Source organism: Lagopus muta, chromosome Z, assembly GCF_023343835.1.
Source record: "Lagopus muta isolate bLagMut1 chromosome Z, bLagMut1 primary, whole genome shotgun sequence".
Lineage (NCBI taxonomy): Eukaryota > Metazoa > Chordata > Aves > Galliformes > Phasianidae > Lagopus > Lagopus muta.
This window is the reverse complement of record NC_064472.1, coordinates 66,683,198-66,699,904: the sequence shown is the minus strand read 5'-3', so window position 1 is coordinate 66,699,904 and position 16,707 is coordinate 66,683,198. Positions and strand designations below refer to the sequence as shown.

Sequence of the window (16,707 nt, the reverse complement as noted above, 5' to 3'; positions counted from 1 at the left end):
TTTCCCGTTCCTACAAACCATACTGTTTGTCAGAACTCTATCTTCAGTCACACAATTCACATCAGATTCCTAAAAACAGGCATGGCATTTTGCCTCAGAAAAAGGTTATCCATGTGAAATTGAGTTTTTATTGAACACATTAAGTTTCTGCCTCATTTGGATATTTCCTGTTTAAATGCTATTTTATCTTTTTCCAAAAGTTATTTAGCATCACCAACATGCATAAACTTTATAAGATACTGTAAGTCAGACACACTCTCATCTTGTTTGCAAGTCTTTTCCATGCTATGAAATACTTATCGCCCTACACACCAGCATTATACAAAGAAAACATATTTACACCCCCAAAAAACAGCAACATCGTCCATGCAAAGACCAGCATTTTTATTGAGTGAAATGGAACTCTGCACAGTGTTCTGGATGCCTTTATTTAGCACACCTCCATGGAGTAAGCCCCTCTATCTCAGAGCTGTTAGATGAGCCTGCTAGCCAGACCATGTCCTCTTGGTTGCCTTTCCCTTGCTTGCTCCTCGCCATCCGAACCAGCCTACTGTGACTGAACAGATACAGGAAAACAAATTCTCACCAGCTAATACTTTTCCTCTTTCTGACTGTACCCTCCGTATGACTCACTTGATCCGGACTATTAGAAATACCATGTCTCATGTAGGTCTATTCCCCAAAATCTAAACATTCTGCCTTCAGAACACTGAAGGCTATTAACATGCACTCTATGTGATATGACGCACATTCTTCTATTCTCATCACACTCCTCTGAACACGCCATGATGTGCAGCATCTTTTCATTGTGCAAACAGACGGCTTTAAAGCAGACAAAGTCTAAATAGGTAACATGGGTGGATTGCACTGATGAATTTTGCAGAGGCCTTAGCATGCACATGCTGAATCCCCAAACAGAAGGTATGATCCAGGCCAGGCTGGATGTGGCTCTGGGCAGCCTGGCCTGGTGGTTGGTGACCCTGAACATAGCCCGAGGGTTGAAACCAGATGATCATTGTGGTCCTTTTCAACCCAGGCCATTCTAGGATTCCATGATCCAGGAACCTGCCTGGCATGCCTCAACCACCTGGTATTTAGCTAGCAGGACGGAACACCTGCAAAGCAAGCAGCTGTCTGATCAGCTTCTCAGCACCAACCGCCGCGTCCCGCACCTCTGCAGCTCTGCCATGAGCAGACGCAGGCCGGCCCGGGTTGCAAGGCTGCACCGAGCGCCGCGCAGCCGCGAGCTCTGGCCCTGGACGTGCTGGCACACGCCGCTGTCAGCCTCCTGCCTGCAGCACAGCGGCGCGCAGCAACTATTTTTCCTTCAGGTCCTGGAACTTGGGAGCGCACAGGTCTCACCGCGGTACAGCCTGCACGTTTCTCACGGACCGGCGGCGCAGCCCCATCTCCCCGCGACGCCGATACGGGCGGCCGACCTCCCCGAGGAAACAGCCCCGTCCGGAGCGGGGCGGCCGCCGTCCTCCCGCCGCCCCTCCCCTGGAGCGTAGCGGGGCAGCGCCGGCCGCGTGGCGGAGCTGAGCGCCCCTCCGCCGCATGGCGCGGGAGGAGCCGCCCGGCGTCGGGCGCAGGCGCCGCAGCGTTCGGTCGCGCCATGTCCCGCGGGCGGACGGCGCTCGGCGCCATCGCCTGGCTCTGCCTGCTGGTCGCGGCGGCCGACGGGCTGAGGAGGAGGGGACCCAGCGTGACGGCCAAGGTGACTCCGGGCCGGGCGGGAAGCGGTCGGTCTGTCGGTCTGCTCTGGGGCGGCCCGCGAGCTCCGCCCGTCTCGCCTCGCCTGCGAGGAGCGGTGCCCGGAGGCCGCGCCGCGCTCGTTGCGGCGGGATACCGCGCGGCAGAGCCCGAGGAGCGGCCTGGGGTGTCCCGGCCCCCGCCCTATCGCCCCGTGCCGGTGCTGCCATCGCCTCGCTGCGGCGCGGAGCGGCGTCACCGTTTCCGTGAGCTGTCGCACGGTGTGGTGACGCGTGGAGCTCTGAGCTGGCTCGGGCTGCCCGCCGGGGCTTTGCTGTTGCGTTCGCTCCCGTCCCGGTGCCGCGGGCGCTGAGCCGGGCCGTCCCGCTGCCCGCTCCGCCGTGCCGTGCCCGTGTCCGTCGCCTGCCCCGTTACGGCGATTTTTAACTTCGGCTTCTATCCCTGCAAATCTGAAGCTGCAGCGTCTGAAGGCTCAGCGACGTTTCGTTCCCTTTTCGAAGGACTTGAAGAGAGGTGGTGACCCCAGGTTGTGCCCGAGAGGTCCGGGTTGGGCGTTGGGACACATTTCCTAACGTTTCGGGGAGAACAGGCATTTTCATGTGCAGCTCTGCCGCTTGTGAAGCCTGGCCTCAGTTTGGGATAGGAGCTTTGCCTTCTCTCCCGTGCTCTGTGTACGCATTTGATAGTGCTGCTGCCAGCAGGCATTGCTGGCAGCCTTGGCTGTGTCACCAGCACCCTGCCTGGACAAGATTTCCATAGAAAATAAGGTGTGTTTAGAAAACCTGCACAGGTTTTTTTTTCCTGTGCGCCCATACCTAAAGAGAGCTGACTGCAAAATGAAGAAAGATGCATTTATAAAAATGCCAGGAAATCAGGGAAAGTTTGTTGTTAATGCTTTGGAAGCCACACATCTAACTAGTACAAGTATTTGGTGCCAAATGCCAAGAAAATGGATGAGGTGCATCAAAAGGAATGTTATTTTCTTTATAAAGCTTTTGTAACATTAGCCAGGAGTTCAACAGTCAAAACCACATGGAAGAAGAAGAAACAGTAGAAATGTTTGGTAGGAAAGCATGAAAGGGGCATTGACATTGGAGAGACTGTGGTCATTTATTATGATAATTGGACTAATTTCTTAGAGTTGCAGACTAGTAATATTTGGTCGAGTGCAGAACAGCAAATACCACATCACAGGAATACACATTGCTGTTTCCTAGAAGTTGGAATAGTTTTTATGTAACTTTTTCAGAACTTAAAACTCCTCATTTCCTGACAGCTGCTCCTATTTAATCATTTGAACAGTTTTGCTGTTCATAGACACACACAGACATTCTGAACTATGTTAAATGCCTCCTAACTCTTTTGTCTTTTCCACATATGCTTTTTAGCAACACACATGTAGAAGACTTCAGGCAACCAACTACCTACTGCAGCCTGCTTCTTCCTCCATGCAGTTCTGGGCTGCTATGTGGGGAGTGGACACCTTGCTGGAGCAGCAGGGTTTTCTTCCCACCTTTTCCCACTGCATAATCTGGTTTTGGAAACTGGAAGGAAACTAGCACCTGAGGATTGTAATATTAATCGTGAGCGCCCCAGAGGCTATTTCTTACCATTGTTCATGTTTGTGTCCCTTTTCTTAACAAATACATCTAGGTGTTCTTTGACGTGAAGATTGGAGACAGAGATGTTGGCAGAATTACAATTGGGTTATTTGGAAAGGTTGTCCCAAAAACGGTGGAGAACTTCATCGTGCTGGCAACTGGAGAAGTAGGTTTGCAGTTTTCTTCCTTTGTGTGCTAAAGTTTGGAGTGGGGAATGAGTATTTAAACGCCGTTTTGGCTGTGAAATGTCCACTTCACCTCAGTGCAGTCAGTGCAAGAGTGCTCTGCTGTGTGAGACACAGAAGTCCTTGCATCACAAGATGTCACTGGGGCTGGCTGTCAGCACCATGGCGTGTCCCTGCCCAGCAGATGTGCCATGCAGAGGCACTGTGGTCAGCACTGGTCAGACAGACTTGTACCCTCTATGCAGTCACCTGCATCTCACTGCTGTTTCTTGCCAGCATTTGGCTCAGGTGGTGGTATGTTCTCTGAAAGCTGACCACTTACCACGTGCACATTTCCATATGATCATACAGAACTGTGTGTTACATTCATTATTTCATTTTCTTAGAGAGGATATGGATACAAAGGAAGTAAATTTCATCGTGTGATCAAAGACTTCATGATTCAAGGAGGGGATTTTACAGCTGGAGATGGATCAGGAGGTAACATACCTTTCTTATGGCTTCTTTCCTTTCTTTGAGGGTTTACTGAAAAGATGGATGAAAAAGTATTTTCCTTTTTTGTTTCAACTCCCATAAACAAGAAAAAAAACATTTATTTTAGAAACAGCTAGTTCTTTTCCAGGCATCTTGGAAGATAAGATGCACAAATGCAGATTACCAAATAAAAGTGTGCGTAGACCTTCCTTGTCCTCAGCTTCTGCAGATAGCGCTTTCTGTCTGTGACTTTTCCCCAGTCAGGAGCCTGGCTTTGCAGTGGGCATGGCAAGCCCTTTGAGCAGCTGAGCAGCTCCTACAGCCATTTCCACCATTCCCCTGCTCTGCTTTGCAACAGCACTGCTTTCCTGATTGCAAGTATATGTGGACCAATTTCAGTCACCCAGCAGCAAACTAATCTGCAACAAAGCAAGGAAAGCACTCAGGGGGAAGCAGGTAGGGAAAGAGCAGTCTGACCTCCCTTGTCCTCAGCTCAGCCATTTCTGTGGAGCATTCCAAAAAGTGCTGCAGGAGAGAAATCCAAAGCAGGGACAGAGAAATTGAAATTAGTGTCTTGCACTCTCTTTTTCCTTGCACTAAATCTATAACTGCCTCCTGAACCTCCAGAAGACCACATCAGCCAGTTCAGGAGAGCAGTCTAGTGCACCATCTCTTGCATTGCATGCATTCTGGCCTGATTTCTTCTCTTCCTTTACACGCGTGTTCATCAGGTGCTACGATTTGAACTGTCTGCGTGCAGTGTTAGTGACTTCCCCGCTGGGACAGAATGGAAAACACATTCCTTTTCCTTGCAGCAAACAGTGGGGAAGGCTAAAATACCACAGACACAGTTTTAGCACTAAAGGTAGGCAAGGTTTGTTTGCCTGCTACTACTGTTTGTTGGGATAGCTATGGTGGTGTGTTGGGGCAGCATCCCTACAGTCACTGTGCAACAGGGAGCACAGCAGCATTCTCTTTTCAAAGTTACAGTATTTAACCATGACTATTCTTTCTCTTTTCAAGCACCAAAATTGTTACGTAATGTTTCTATAGATACACATGGAGCCTGTGACACTAGCTTCCCTAGTCTTCATAAACATGTTTAAAGCAAAATACAAAAATATACTATGCAGAAAGTGTTACAGGAGTACCAAAGTTGCCACAAAACATGACTACCTTATTTTTAGTGGCCATAAAGATGCAATTTGAATTTGCTGGGATGAAGTATCACTGCTGATGTATTTCAGTAGGATCTTTGAAGATGCTGAGTTTGCTTGTTAAATTCAGAGGCTAAAGCATCACTAGCTTTAAATATTCTTTCCATGTATCTGGTGTTTTAGTTCACCTTATTCTTTTCTCTACATGCAAAATCTTTTCAGTTACTGAATCACAACGGTGATGTTGTTAGGCTTACTCCAAATGATGAATCTTTTAAGTCTCGACTTTGTACTCATTTCATTTTTTAACAAGGTTGTGGGTTGTTCGCTTTTTTAAGAAAAAAACAAGCAAACTTTTTTTATGTCACAGGAAGAAGCATTTATGGAGAAAGGTTTCCAGACGAGAACTTCAAGCTCAAACATTATGGAATTGGATGGGTTAGCATGGCTAATTCTGGCCCAGACAGCAATGGATCCCAGTTCTTTATCAGTGTGACAAAACCTTCCTGGTTAGATGGAAAACATGTAGTATTTGGCAAAGTCCTTGATGGAATGGTAAGCTGAAAGCAAATAATTCAGGGAAGTATTCTCCTGCATTATACTGGTTAGTGTAACTTAGAGCCATCTTCAACAACTGAGTGTTCATCTGATGTGCATTTGGTAGAGAACGGATGTGAAGAACTTGAAGCTAGGAGATTTGGAACTGAAATACCAAATGATGGCCCCTTGCTTCAGATCACTAGCCAACGAAGTCAACATTGACAACTTTGCAGACTGCAGAGTTCAGGTCCCCCTGCTAGTAATGCTGCCAGCCATGAAATAATTATATTTCTGCAAGCTGTAGGTAACTCTTTAGTTGTTAGGTCACATGAGTGTGAGGTATACAAACAAATATTCAGAACTGTTTAAAAAGGAAACAAATGATAGTCAGTACCCTCCACGTGTACACAGCAGCAAAACTGATCAAGTGCATCACTGCAAGGGCCAAGCAGTATGCAAGTTCAGAAGTGTTATTTCCCATTGATTATACTTCTTTTAACTCCATGTAACTTATTACTCCATTTAATCTATATTTTGAAATCAGTGGGTAAACACGACCTTCTGCACCAGTTCTTTGAGGAGTTTGCAGACCTCATCAGAGCACTTCCCCTCACATTCCATCCTGAGTATCCAATTCAATTCTTAGGAGCTCAGCAGCTGAAAAAAAATAATTGAAGAGAGATTAAAACTAAGTTTTAGTCTAGTTAGATGAACTGGCAGATAACAAAAAATGAGTGCTCAGTATTTCTAACTGAATTTTGTCCTTTTGTCCTAGAAATAGCTACTTCGATCTCTTGCCTAATACATATAATAAAGGTAGTAGCGGTCACCAGGAGCACTTAACTGCTTGCTGTGTGCCAGACTTGAGCCGCTGGAGCTTTCTTTATCCAACTGATCTGTGCTTTATTTTTTACAGTCTGTGGTGCACTTGATAGAGCTTCAGCAGACGGATGAACATGACCGCCCTCTTCATGACTGCGTGATCGTGAACAGTGGCAAAATAGCTGTAAAGGAGCCATTTGTAGTGGAAGTAGATGACTGGTGAGAACAGTGCTCAGTGTAGAAAGTACAGTGTAATCCTTGGAGGTCTAAGTTTTTTGACTGATCTCAATCGTCTATTGAGTTTTCTCCTTAAAACACATTAAGCTATATGCAGGTGATGCTCCGAAGTTGCCAGCTACATAAAGATAGTGCTGTGTGTAACAGCTGGATGGAGCAGTCAGGCCTTAGAACTCAGGACAAAGCCTGCACATTCCTAGAGCTTACTGAAAATCTCTCATGAAAGACTGTAGAAGTACTTCCTTTTTTCAAGGCTTGAAATAGTCATTTTGTATTCTTTGGAAATTTTCACAATATTTGTTACTGCCTTTTAACTGAAAATGTTATTTTCTGTAGAAGTATCTGCTTCTTTTAAATACACGTCTCTGGGGAAAAAAAGTAAAATACAGACATGTTTTGAATAAAAAACTTTGATTTCAGATAATTCATGAAGAGTTTTGTTTTTTGTTTTTCTCTCCCTTTTTGCTTTCTTCCCACTTCATTTGAGTCTGCAAACCATGCGGGAGTGCTGCTTTTCAGATGAGGTTTCAAGATTTGAGCAGGGTGGCAGATTTCCTTAATGTGTGAGTTGAAGTTCTACTGTCTTTCAAAAAAAGCAGTGCATTCAGATGACAGTCCTGCAATCAGGAAGTAGCAGGTCTGTCTCACTAAATACGATTGTCAGTTAGAAACTGGACAGTCCTAGAGGTCTTTTCCAACCTTGGTGGTTCTCTGATTTTAGGAAAGCTTGAAGGTGGTGTCTAAATTTGCCTACTATTAGGCAATCAGACAACCATTTTACATCTCAGTTTGTGCTTTTTTTTATTTTTTCCTAGCCTTTGCAGGTAAGAATCTGCAAAGAGTCTGGGAAATGAAGACTGGAAGGAAAAGCAGCAGTTTCTCATACAGTCTCACCTAAATTGCTTTCCACTACTACCTGAAAGCTTTCCTGGAGGTGGATCCCCCAGGCAGGAAAGCAAGGACTCTCACATGGGCAAGTTGATTTTTTTTAAGCAAATCCAAACTTTTCACTATTTCCAAGCAGCTTTAAGGCAGATTTTGTAGTCAGGCAATATGTGTGCCTCCTGATCAGTTTTGGTAGTGCCTAGCTTTGCAGTTACTGATTCTGTGCCTTTGTCCGAGTTCAGTTTCCCTATTCCATGAGTGTAATACATTCAGATAGCAAGTGTGGTACTGTGAGTTTTAAACAGACAGGCAACTAACATGTTCTTGTGCATCATGTGAAGATGTGATGACCTCGTTGATAACCTCTGAGAAATGTTTTATTTGAACAAAAAGGCACAACAAAATACACTGAAGCAGTACGTCAACGTTCTAGTAATTTATTTTGTAATCTCCAGTAGCACACAATTTCCAGTTAAATCTGAATATATATACACACAAGTATATATATGAGTTTTGACATGTTACTACTTAATCAAACTTTAGTAAGCTAAAGTTCGTATGCTCTGTGACTTGTAAAATGCTAAGATACAGAATACAGTCTGCAAAATAAAGAGTAAGAATACACACAGGTTATGTGTCATAACTGAGTGAAGATCCCCTGGTAGATAGCATCACTGTGACTGAAATCTGGACTATTTTCTAAAAGAGAGCTACGTATTTCAGAACATAAAAGCATGATTTCTCATGGCAACTGCACATACCTGCGTTGGCTCTTTTCCAACCAATAATTAAGAAGCAAATTGAAAATAACTTAAGAAAAATGCTCAGCAAATTCCTCAGTTTCTCATGCATTCACTTCAGTGCCAGCACTTTCAATCCATCCACTGCCAGCAATGGGCCTGTGTGCTGAGAAAAAGCCTGGTGCAAAAAGGTTTAGTGTAATTTAGGATAGAAACGGTAGAAAATATTAGTACAGCTTTTAATTCTTTTGAAAGGATAATGTAACTCAGTGTACGATGTTCAGCTTGTAGTGTTAAATAGTTACAAAGAGTCTATCAACAAGGTACAACTACCTTCCCTATGCTTGTTTCCAAATCTTTTTAAAAGCAGCAACAGTAGTGACACTGATTAAAAAAAAAAAGTAACACTTGAAGTTAAGCAGAGGTTGTGCCTCTTGATTTTGAGCACAAAAATCACATCACCATTTCCTTCTTACTAATCTGATTAAACATTACTTGGAGACTTGCTTCAGCTTCTTCTAGCCGTGAATCTCTTCTACCTTGGCAGTAAATGAGGATAAAATATTCCATGTAGGATGCCTTCTATAACCACATTTGGAAAGTTATCTGAAAAAAGATAGAAAACCTGGTTTTGTTATCTGTGTCAGTAAGGACAGGTGTTCTTGTCAAATTTAACTGGTTAAGGCCTAGTCTAACCCGGGTTACTGCATCACCAAACTGCTTGCCCATGCTGGGATGTGCTATTAGTAGTGCTGTTTCAGCACTAAAGCCACTTCAGCGCAGCGCTGGGCATTGCATGAATGCGCTGCCAGATTTGTAGCTTATTGATTTAAAGGGATGCTCTCATACTTAATGCTGCTGGGCTCCCGCTCTTTATCTGAATCTCTTCTCACAAGGAAGATGGATTACACTGGCAATTCAATTTCTAACAAAATCTCAATATACTTGAAGGAATTCCAAGAGTGCTACCGGGAATACTTCAAAGCTGTTTTTCCACTGTGGTTTGCAGCAAAAGATGTTCAGGCTGAGGAGAGCTGGGGATGCCTTTACCATGCAGATGGTTTTATGAGGCAGGGAAATTTCAGAGTGACCGATTGACACAAGAAGTCATCCTATCATACATTAAGGAAAAAAAAGCCACTATGTGGGATGCTGGCACTTAAATTCTCGTTGTTACATATACACGAAGGAATTACCTGATGAAATGTAATAAAATACCCACGCAGAGGAACACCAGGAATTACGTTACTGAATCAAACAGCCAACTCCAACCTTCTTGGCGATGAATTTGACTTAAATTACCAGGCATGAGGAGTAAGAATTTCTGATTTTACATTTTACAACCTCAGAATTGCTAGTACACTAGGAATGAGTCTACCCAAAGATCAGACTATTTCTGATGGATAACTTTCCACCCTAACCAGTTTCCTTCCTTTGGCTGTGAGTCTAAAGCACGCTCAGAGAAGGCAGATGCCACATTCACAAAGCTGCCCAGATAGCTGATAAATTAGATTCTGACCCTGGTCCTTTTACTTGTATCATTTTAGAGCTAAAGTGGTGAGCAAAAAATCAGACCTGGACTCAGTAAGAAAACAATAAAAAACAATAAATCCTCATTTGCTTAAACATTCCACCTCATTCCCTATTAACACTAATGATTTGAATGTATTACAGGCTCAACAAACAGAAGAGTCTTAGGATCCTGTCACAAACTGCAACTTCCATCATAAAGGACGTGCATACAGTGTTCTCTAACTTCTCCTGTAGCAATCCCCCAAGTCCTGTGAGCTGAGCTCAGCTACCCCAAATTACCCAGATAACACTTTGCTAATATCATTAATGTTATTAAAAACTCACTGCTAAGAGCAGTCTGATGTTTTCTTTCTAAATTGAGTTCCGTGGTTCCATCAAACTGTAGTGGTTCTGATGTAATATGTAGGATACCACAGAGGACATACAGGAAAATGAGTATTTATTAAAAAAATACATCTTTGCACCATCAGAACTGCTGTGAAGCTTTGTGGCTTTTTTAAAGCAAATTAATTTAAATTAAATCTATTACTACAGTGAAGCACAGTCCTGCAAGTATGTGATACCTACATAGCTTAACTATCAGAAGAATCTTCAATCCAGTGACAGTAAATCTGAGGTTTTGTTTTTCAGCCTCTGCAGTACCATTTTAGTCTTGCAGCATTTTAGGCTTTTCCTTAGCTTTTCTTCAACACAGTAAAAACAATTGGTATTATTTTTTTTTCCTTCCTTTACTCTCACAAAAAAAAGAGTGCCCACCTCACACAGACAAAACCAGAGGCGCTCATGCACTTCTGTGTTAGCTAAGCCATGAAAAGTAGGTCTGAAAACCAATGAAGTATGTAATAGTAAATCTCATTTTTGGGAAGTCGTCTAGCAACAAAACAATGCCTGAAGTCATTACAATCATGACAACACTATAATAATTTTTTTTTTTTTTTTAATAAAGACAAGTAATGTGCATTATAGTCAAAAATCAGCTGTTTACTTCATTAAAATCCACAAATATGCAGTTTCCTATTTTTTTCAAAAGATGTTAACATGGGCACTCTTGTATCCAGGAAGGATTAACTCCACTTCTGATCTAAACAACTGTCGTAACTGACCTTCTTCAAAGAGGGAATGCGATGAATAGTTGTTTGCTAACTCACTTTTCATCAGTTGGAGTAGCTCTGGCTGCTTTTTGCAAAGGAATCCGTCACAGTGGAAACTGATCAGAGACAATGTTATAGTAAAGCTCATTCTGCACTTTCTCCATGGTTTGAACTGACAAGAAAGAAATCTTAAAGGCAGTGGTTTTTTGTGTAAGTTGTTTTCTTTCTGGATAAGCTGAGTCAGCACAGAAGAGCCTCTGGATGTAGAGGTTGTTTTTTTTTCCCCTCGTTTTTTAATGCTAGAACTGGCATTCTACTTGGTGTTTTAATTCACTATACATTAAAATAGAGAGTAATTTGCAAGTGAATTCTATCTTTTAGAATAAAAAGAAAAAAAAGAATGCCTTAGCCAAGGCCTTGAAAGTTCTTTGTGTCAGCTATCACTAACAAGGTCTATTTAGTATTTAAACATCATGCATAAGGAGAGGCGTTTATCCTGATCCAAAGTAAAGCAAAACTGTATAATTACAAAATTCATTACAAAATTACTAATGATTTCCAGAGAAGAAATTTCAGCCTGACTCAGTGTACACACTAGGGAAGAAAGATAAACATCATCACAGAATTGCAAATCCTTGAGCAGAGGTCTTGCAACAAACCCTTACACGAGGGCTGGAAACATTTAAGCACTGTCTTTGTGTTTCAAGACAACTGCATAAAGTTCATTTTATCTCTGAAATAGTGTGCAACTGAATGACGTTCATAATTTACACTCTCTTCCAGATGGCCCCAAGTTTGCAATTAAGACAAGCCTTACACAGTAAGACTGAGATAAGCAGTATGACTCACTAAACTAATGTTTTAATGCAAGGTTTAGTAAAAGTAACAGTTCTCACAATAAGATGACAAATCTGGTGGAACACAGTATAAAAATGTTGTTTTTCTTAATCCCTGCACATGTTTTATCAAGATTTTATCAAAAGAACAGAATATATGCTCTCTAAATTAATAATGCAGAGCACTTTTAAAAAAATGAAAGGAAAAAAGGTTTACAACAAGCTATTTCAAACACTCTTTTGAAGAACATATTAAGAGATGAAGGCTAACATAAATGCTCTCTGAACACATCCATTATACTTTTTTTTTTTGGCCCTCACAAGAGATCTAGAGGTTATAAATGATAAGAAATAGTAATAATCCAAATGGAAATACAAACATGCTCACAGCAGATGGACTGATGTTTAGGGAAAAAGCACTTATAAAGGATGGGACCTCTAAGTTCAAATCCTTCAGGCAAAGCAGCCCCAAGGGTCAACAACAAAAAACAGAGAAGCAATGTCCTCAGTCTTCTGATTTGAATTCTCAGTAGATTTGTCTGAGAAACAACTAGGAGAAAAAATCCACCCTTTTACAAATCACCCACCCCACCCCGAGCTGTAATGGTTTCTCACTCAAGAGCTATTGCCTTATTGGCAGGCTGTTAGGTTTCAGACCAGTGTTGTTTGACTCGGCTTGTATTAATAATAATGCGGTTGGCGCGGTGCAGGGCAGGTCATACAGCACTGTTAACAGATGACAAGTTTGATTACCATTGGCTTTAGGCAAGACATAGGGATCCCTCAGGAACAGCAGCACAGGCTGGTGGGACAGTTTGCTGCTGCAAAGATGAAGAACAGAGATGTCGGTACTGGAGAACAGTAAACAGAACATTGTACAAACCAGCTTCAACAGACAGGTCGCCAGGCAGCTTAGGGCTATGCTGCACCCTGCGTGCTGCTGCGGGCAGGTTCCATTCACAGCCTTCCCATGGAGGCACACTCACAGCAGCTACCTTCAGCTCTGCTCCTTTAGGATGGTATTCTATGGGATTTTGTAGGGAACCTCCAAACACAAGCGTTTAGGCTCAAGTGACATCACAGATAGATGGAGCTAATGCAACTGACAAAACTAGCCATGACATGTAACAAATAAATCCTATTACAGTGGTAAACTACTCTTAATTTTGACAACTGTAAGGAAAATACAGCAAGTGCCCAACATTTCAAGTAGTTCATGAACCTGACCTCACAGGAGGAGTAAGAATAGAGCTCACCTTGATTCTTCAGACTCTGTTTCATCAAAAGAGCTGCAATTAAAGTGAAAGGAAACTTCCATTACAATAAAATTAATAAAATTACTCCATAAGAAGAAATAAACCAACTGAAAGCCTTCAGGAACCATCAAAAGGAGCAATTTTCCTCTGGTCTGTAGCTGCATAACACAGTGAGAGCACAAATGTAGGAGGCCCTATTATTTTACCACCGCTTGGAAATGTCAGTATCCACTCTCCTCCAATGGGTTCATAGCCACATCTACCTACAAAGTGACAGGGGTGCAATCCCATTTGGGGCACTGGCTGATATCATGAACCACAAGTGAATGCTACAAGCCTGCCAGCTTGTCCCTGCATTACTAATGCCTGATCATTTATTTATGGGCAATATGGATTTAGTATATAAAGTTTTCTCCAGCTGTTGAGGGTAGTGTGGCTGTTAACATCACACTGACTGCACATGGAGCATATTCACTACTACATATCACCCTCAAAGGCACTCTGTGAACATGTTATAGTAGAATCATCCTTCCAGATCTTTAACATTAGCTGTGCCATAACTAAACAGTAATTTCAGTTTATTACTGCTCATCTTTAGAATGGCAAAGCAATTATTCTCTGGGAAAAATCATGGCTTATGATGTAGACCTTAACTTATCTTAATGAAAATGCCCATATAGGGAGGTAGGGAATGGTTTAAGAATCTGCTGAAAGAATTTCCTGCTGAAAACCAGCAGCAGATTTATTCCCATGCAGAAATAACTAAGGACCATCCCTTCCTCTACATCAAGAGGGCCCCACCATAACCTGTATGCTTTCCAACCTGCCCTCTCCCCACTGCAGGCCCACAGAATATTCTCTGAAGAGGAAAAGGGACAACTCCACAGTGCTGCTGGAAGTCCCAACCACGACAGGTTCAGAAATGCTTCTCCCTACAAACCCGCAGATGATAACACAACTTCTGGTCACACTGATTTTGGAATTTCTCTACACTCACCATGATCATAACACGAGTCTCTTTTCAACCCCAGGAACAGACCCTTACCAGAAGAGGGCAGTGGGGCTATTGGGGTCATTGTAGAAGTGCAAGACCTCTTTTCAAACCCAGAAAGGGTGAACACAGAAGTGATCACAGAACGAATTTCTACTTTGACCAAATGTTAGCTGTAAAACACACACAAACAAGTGCTTTCTATGCAGGAAATAGTTATGAATATCTTCTAAAATTCACCTGATACTTTAGGAACTGTAAGAAAAGCCTACTTTAACTCTACTTTCCAAGAACACTATTTTAAACTTTGCTTCTGCCTTCGAAGAAGCTGGATTTATTTTACCACATTTTGAGGATATATAAACACATTTAAGTCAATCTAATGCCCATTTATTTTACAGCTTTAAGATTTGGCAGAGAGACCATTTTAAGTCAATGAAATTGCATCAGCACTGAGTGGATATGGGCCTTCCGGCCTCCATTTGTTTTTCTGTAGATGAGAGCTTACCCACAGCTTTCTGCTTTTGGCAGGGTAGGTACATGTCGAACATTCAGGAAATCGAGAAATATTTTAGGAAGCTCTTCATTTTCTAAAATGACTGTCTGTAATAAATGAAAAAAAAAAGGAACAAGCAGAAAAGAGTTTTTTTACATGTTAAATATTCAACTCTTCTGTTCAAGCTATCAAAACATTCCCATTAGTAACACCATTTGTTTTTATCTCTATTTCTACATTGGTGGAAAACATAAGTCTCAGCTTTTTAGAATTTTACTAATGCACATCTTAGGAAATGCTAATAGTGTCAGCTCTTGATCAGCATACAGTGTGCTGCCCCATCCATGCCGTGGCTCCTGAGGATGGAGCTCTGACAAGAGGCCTGCTGGCCAGACCTGACACATTCTTCCCCAGCACCAACACGATGGCTGGGAGCACTGCAGCATCCTTTGGTTTTCTGCAGGTAAGATGACTTACAATTTTAAATAAATCAATCAAAAGTACACTTAAAAACACATGGCAAATAAATGAAATGCTTACATGTACATTCATCATGTAAGAATAACTTTCAATGAAAACAACAGAGCTCTGTCAGTTTCGTAGAGGCAGGCTGAAAAACAGCAGCTGCTTTTCACAAGGCAAACAAAACAGTCCATACACATAAGCAGATGTTCGAGTACAGCTCTTCACATACAAATGAAAGCCGAAGTTATCTGGTCTAGAACAAACATACACACAGAAGAAACCTCTCTAGAATTATAAATAAATGGTTACATACAAGTGGCTGCACAAGCAAAGCTATTCCTGTTCATTATGTTCGTGTTCACATTCTCTATCAGAAGAAACAAATCTAAAGAAGAAATACCAATAGTGGTAGGAGGGAATGTTACTTAGCCTACAAACAAATAACTTCTTCCCACGTTTGTATTCAATGCTGTACTATCACTAGGAGAGTGCAACAGCACGTAGAGGGTAACACGCTCACAAAGAAATGGGGCTGGAAAAGACTTGTAGAGGTCATCCACTCCAGCCTCAAAGCACTTCGTGCTGAAGTTTTATAACATTTTGGTTATCTGTGTAAGGAAAACCTCGCTCATGTAAACATTACATACAGTGTGCAGAGATCTAAAGAGAAGCATTTGGAAACAAAGCTATTTGGTAAATGGTTCTTTTTTCATGTTTCATTTGCAGATATGAATTTAGAATCTACATTTCTTCCACAGCTGACACCATCACTAACAAGTTAAATGAAGGCAGGAAAAACTGCTATTTTCTGTTCTAGACTGTAAGAGATCTAACAACTTTTACAGAAGAAACAGAAAGATCTGAGTGGTTGGCAGGTTTTAAGCCTTTCAGTTCACCTCTATGTAAAGATGCTGCATTAAAAATGCCACTTCATTTGCATTCTGTAAAATCAGCACTCTGCTGCTGCAAAATTTATCTTGTTCTGCAGTTAGGTTATGCACAGAAGGAGGAGCGGAGGTGGATACATATTCAGAGGGTGTGTGAATTGCCTAACAATGTCCATGACATGGTCAAATAAAACCATCTAATTAATTATATTAAAATGGACAGCTAGAAAAAGTTGTTTAAAGATGCTTAAGGGCACACAACACTTGTGTTCAGCCTCATATCTGCACCTCCTGGAAGCTTTGTCCAAAAGAAAAGTTGCCTGCTGAGGCTGCTGCACAGAGCAGTGATTGCCAGGAAAGAAAAGGAGAATATGTTGTTGCATAAAAGGAAAGCACTCGGCAGCTGCTATGAACCTATTTGCTGCTGCTCCTGCTCACTCCGGTTGATGGATATTGCATTTTATTTCCTTCCATTTCTATTTCATGGTATGTGCCATGTCAACTCAAACCCTGATAACCTGCCCCGACCAGATGTAGTTCACAAAAAAAAAGCTTTTCTTTTAGTGTCCTACTGAAAAACAGAAAAACAGATCAATAACTTTACTTTCCAATAAGCTCTTCAATAAACTTCAAGAAGCAGAACTTGGAGGGAAGCAAAGGCAGTTTTACACTGTACTGTATTCTGGATGCCACCTCACCTCTGCTGATAGGGAATTTTGCCATTTCCAGAATTGTACGACTACATTGGGAAAAAAAGAAAGAAAAAAAAAAAAAAGAAGAGGATTTTCCAATTAATTT

General features: G+C 42.1%; 2 protein-coding genes across 3 annotated transcripts in view; one reads left to right on the top strand and one right to left on the bottom strand.

The window, feature by feature from the left end:
- Window positions 1-1,545: 1,545 nt before the first annotated feature.
- On the top strand, window positions 1,546-7,157 carry PPIC (peptidylprolyl isomerase C). The gene is made up of 5 exons (XM_048931885.1): window positions 1,546-1,717; window positions 3,367-3,480; window positions 3,886-3,979; window positions 5,501-5,685; window positions 6,587-7,157. Exons 1-5 carry the CDS (start codon window positions 1,616-1,618, stop codon window positions 6,713-6,715), a joined length of 624 nt encoding a protein of 207 aa, XP_048787842.1. The 5' UTR covers window positions 1,546-1,615; the 3' UTR covers window positions 6,716-7,157.
- Window positions 7,158-8,030: 873 nt separating this feature from the next.
- Window positions 8,031-16,707, bottom strand: part of SNX24 (sorting nexin 24) — a 75,182-nt gene continuing 66,505 nt past the window's right edge. Inside the window, exons 4-7 of one of the 2 annotated variants that reach the window (XM_048930715.1) lie at window positions 14,570-14,664; window positions 13,071-13,103; window positions 12,568-12,635; window positions 8,031-8,960 (exon numbers count right to left, since the gene is read on the bottom strand). In XM_048930715.1, coding sequence (XP_048786672.1) covers window positions 8,890-8,960; window positions 12,568-12,635; window positions 13,071-13,103; window positions 14,570-14,664 — 267 coding nt within the window. In that variant the 3' untranslated portion in view covers window positions 8,031-8,889. The remainder of the gene's footprint in view (window positions 8,961-12,567; window positions 12,636-13,070; window positions 13,104-14,569; window positions 14,665-16,707) is intronic. The other variant, XM_048930716.1, reaches the window with a different exon arrangement.

Bases quoted from the DNA above. Each gene is read 5' to 3' on its own strand.
- PPIC (XM_048931885.1), top strand. From the start codon at position 1,616: ATGTCCCGCGGGCGGACGGCGCTCGGCGCCATCGCCTGGCTCTGCCTG. The intron at 3,481-3,885 runs GTAGGTTTGCAG...TCATTTTCTTAG, and splicing joins TCGTGCTGGCAACTGGAGAA to AGAGGATATGGATACAAAGG. The intron at 3,980-5,500 runs GTAACATACCTT...TTTATGTCACAG, and splicing joins AGCTGGAGATGGATCAGGAG to GAAGAAGCATTTATGGAGAA.